Source organism: Lactuca sativa, chromosome 3 (genome assembly GCF_002870075.4).
Source record: "Lactuca sativa cultivar Salinas chromosome 3, Lsat_Salinas_v11, whole genome shotgun sequence".
NCBI classification, from domain to species: Eukaryota; Viridiplantae; Streptophyta; class Magnoliopsida; order Asterales; family Asteraceae; genus Lactuca; species Lactuca sativa.
Window position 1 is genome coordinate 120,915,814 of NC_056625.2, and position 2,693 is coordinate 120,918,506.

At 36.9% G+C, this 2,693-nt stretch overlaps 2 protein-coding genes across 2 annotated transcripts; both read right to left on the reverse strand.

Annotated features, from left to right (window-relative positions):
- Positions 1 to 820: 820 nt before the first annotated feature.
- On the reverse strand, positions 821 to 1,250 carry LOC111894943 (uncharacterized). The gene is made up of 3 exons (XM_052769807.1): positions 1,130 to 1,250; positions 977 to 1,049; positions 821 to 901 (listed from the first exon to the last, which is right to left on the reverse strand). The coding sequence occupies exons 1-3, from the start codon at positions 1,228 to 1,230 to the stop codon at positions 821 to 823; spliced, it is 255 nt and encodes an 84-aa protein (XP_052625767.1). The 5' UTR covers positions 1,231 to 1,250.
- An 11-nt stretch (positions 1,251 to 1,261) lies between these two features.
- Positions 1,262 to 2,437, reverse strand: LOC128132820 (uncharacterized; the record flags this gene model as incomplete). The annotated part of the gene is made up of 3 exons (XM_052769808.1): positions 2,244 to 2,437; positions 1,562 to 1,931; positions 1,262 to 1,348 (listed from the first exon to the last, which is right to left on the reverse strand). Coding segments are annotated over exons 1-3 (651 nt in total), but the record flags the coding sequence as incomplete, so codon positions are not given.
- Positions 2,438 to 2,693: the final 256 nt, after the last annotated feature.

Genomic DNA, 2,693 nt, shown 5'->3' on the forward strand with positions numbered 1-2,693 from the left:
GCCCTTGTGTGAAAGTAGCTGGATTACTCACGTCTTTGTTCTCTTGAGGCAAAAGAAAATGATCCCTGACACTAAGTCCAGCAACAATTGTAAGAATATGATCAAAGCAACGAAAAAAAGCACCCATTATTAGCATTTTCCCTAATTTCAGATCCAATGGAAGCATTACCAGATATTTACGTATATTTTGAAAAAATGAGAAAAGATAATCTTAGGAAATAAACTTTTATAAATATATTAATATAAACTAACCAAGATGTGTAAGATTTCCATTACAGCTTTGTGAACCCTGACAACTGCAACCAAAACCAACACGAGTATTAGAAAACCAATGTCGTGGAGTCAATTTTTTTTAAATTTTCACAATCCTGCCAAGTTTCAGTTCACATTATACTCAGAATCCATTCAAGAATATTCATGTTCTTGAAGAAGATTCCCAGAATGCTTACTGGAATCTGAAAGCTCTGTTTATTTATGAACCAAACCAACTAACTAGGTGTGATGTCACTTTGCAGTACAATAGGGTGGTAAAACGCCCAAGTTGGACCCGTAGGGATTGCAAAGGCTTGCACTTTCTGGTTCTCCATCACCATCATCATCATCCATGCTGTTAATAAACAAGAAAAAGTTCCTGTGTTAACAATTATTTTCCTCTATTAACAGTACGCCCTGGTGTATTTGTAACAGTACGCCCTGGTGTATTTGTAAACACAAATGTATCATTCGATCCCTGTATAGTATTTACTCATCATAGTGAAAAAGGGTAGAAAAGTCTTTTGTCAACATATAGAGAAACGAACTTAATTAAACAATTACAAACCTAGTATCTTTTCTTTATTGATGGTTTCAAAGGTGCCTCAACTAAACCACCAAACACTGCACCTTTACGATCTCCAACAACCTGAAAATGTTTAATCAAGTGTCAGTTAAAGGGTAAAGTTGACATTTTGCATAGTTACTGAAGACAAGACATTACCAGTAGACTTAACCCAGGGCAAAGATTGCTTCTTCTATATAAGGTTGAAAGAGATATGCCATGCCTCCATGTACTAACATATAAAAAAGATAATGATATATCAAGATTCAAGAATAATGTGAAACTGAAAATATGATGAAGATGAAATTTTACCTGTATAGTAAGACCCATTTCTTTCCTTGACTGAGAACAGGGAGTGCAACATAAAGATCAGAACGTGTATTTTCTGTCATAAGTTGTGAAGGTTCTGACATTTTTGGAAGTTTATCATAAGGAAAATCTGAGAACAAGAGCCTCAACAAGTGCTCCAGTTCCACTAACAGGGTATTCTAAACTACAACCTGGTTTATACCATTCTGCAAACATATAAATCTGCAAATATGTGGATATATATACAGGCAAAAGATTAGACATTTACAGAACTATAAAATATGAAGGAATAGAATGGATTCTGTTTGGTTGGAATGGAATGGATGAGGACATGTGGTAATGGAATAGCCCATTCCATTCCTTCCTCAATTCCATCATACCAAAAAGTAAAACTACCTTAAAAGAAACTTTTTAATGTATGATATGATTATGTACCATTTCTGCTGAAAGAACACCATCGGATTTCACTTCAGCAAGTAAGAAAGACAAAAGATCCACCCAATTTCGAATGAAAGGATCTTTGAGTCCCAATGAATCAACTATTTCTGAAAAAGGGCGTAAAAGCTTTGTGGCACCAAGAACACCTTGAGGTCCCATTTTTGCAAATGATTTTAGGAGTGGATATGCATATCTAACTCCAGCAGTAGAAACAACTCCCAAATCACCTCGAATAGATAAAGGTGGCAAAGCCATGGCAGCTGCAGATAATGGAAGTATTGCATCAACCAAGACTGGAACATCTTCTTCTTGATTACATTGTTGTGTGTTTCTCCTTGGTTCATTACTCACATCGTTCACAGAGATTAGATTTCATGAAGATAAACCCTAAGATTAAAAGGTCAAAGAATTGCACAAAAGGTCATATCAGAAATAGAATTTCAAATCGATGATCAAGAATTGAACTAAACTTGATCGAACTATTTTATTATTGATGGTGGCAGCTTAGGGCTTAGAGAGAGAGAGTGAGTGAGAGTACAGAGGTAAAGGAAGACAAACCGATTCAAAAGGATGTGCTGATCCCAATTTCACAAATCGGCGTTCCAAAACCAAAATTCCCGATCCCAATCGCGTTTCTGTGCAATCCAATTTGCCAATTTCACGTTTCAGGTATGCTTACTTTGGCAAATTACAGTCTTTAGGCTGCCACCTCCACTTTTGATATGAAGTCGTCGCTTGCTTTACAGAGAGATATGAAGTCGAGACAAAAAGACGAGATTGACCCATCTGGTAATAAACGGACTCGGGAAGCTGAACAAAATGACCCGAGATTGACCCATCTAGTAACAACGCTATTGATGCCATTCCTTCCATTTTCGACTGTTCATCCTCCACTTCCTCTACTGCTACTTCTTCACCATCTTCTATTTTTTCTGTATTTAGACTTGAGAGTATAATTAGGGCTTTTTCTAACAATTTCAACATCGAGTGGGAGATATGGTGGTTCCAGTAGGTAGAAGTGAGGGAAGAAGCTAAGTAAGCAGCAGTCAATGTCGGGAGGGGGAAGGAAGGAGCGTCCAAGGCAAGAGGGAAAGGAGAAAAAAAAGGAAGGCGGGATTTTTAATTTTTT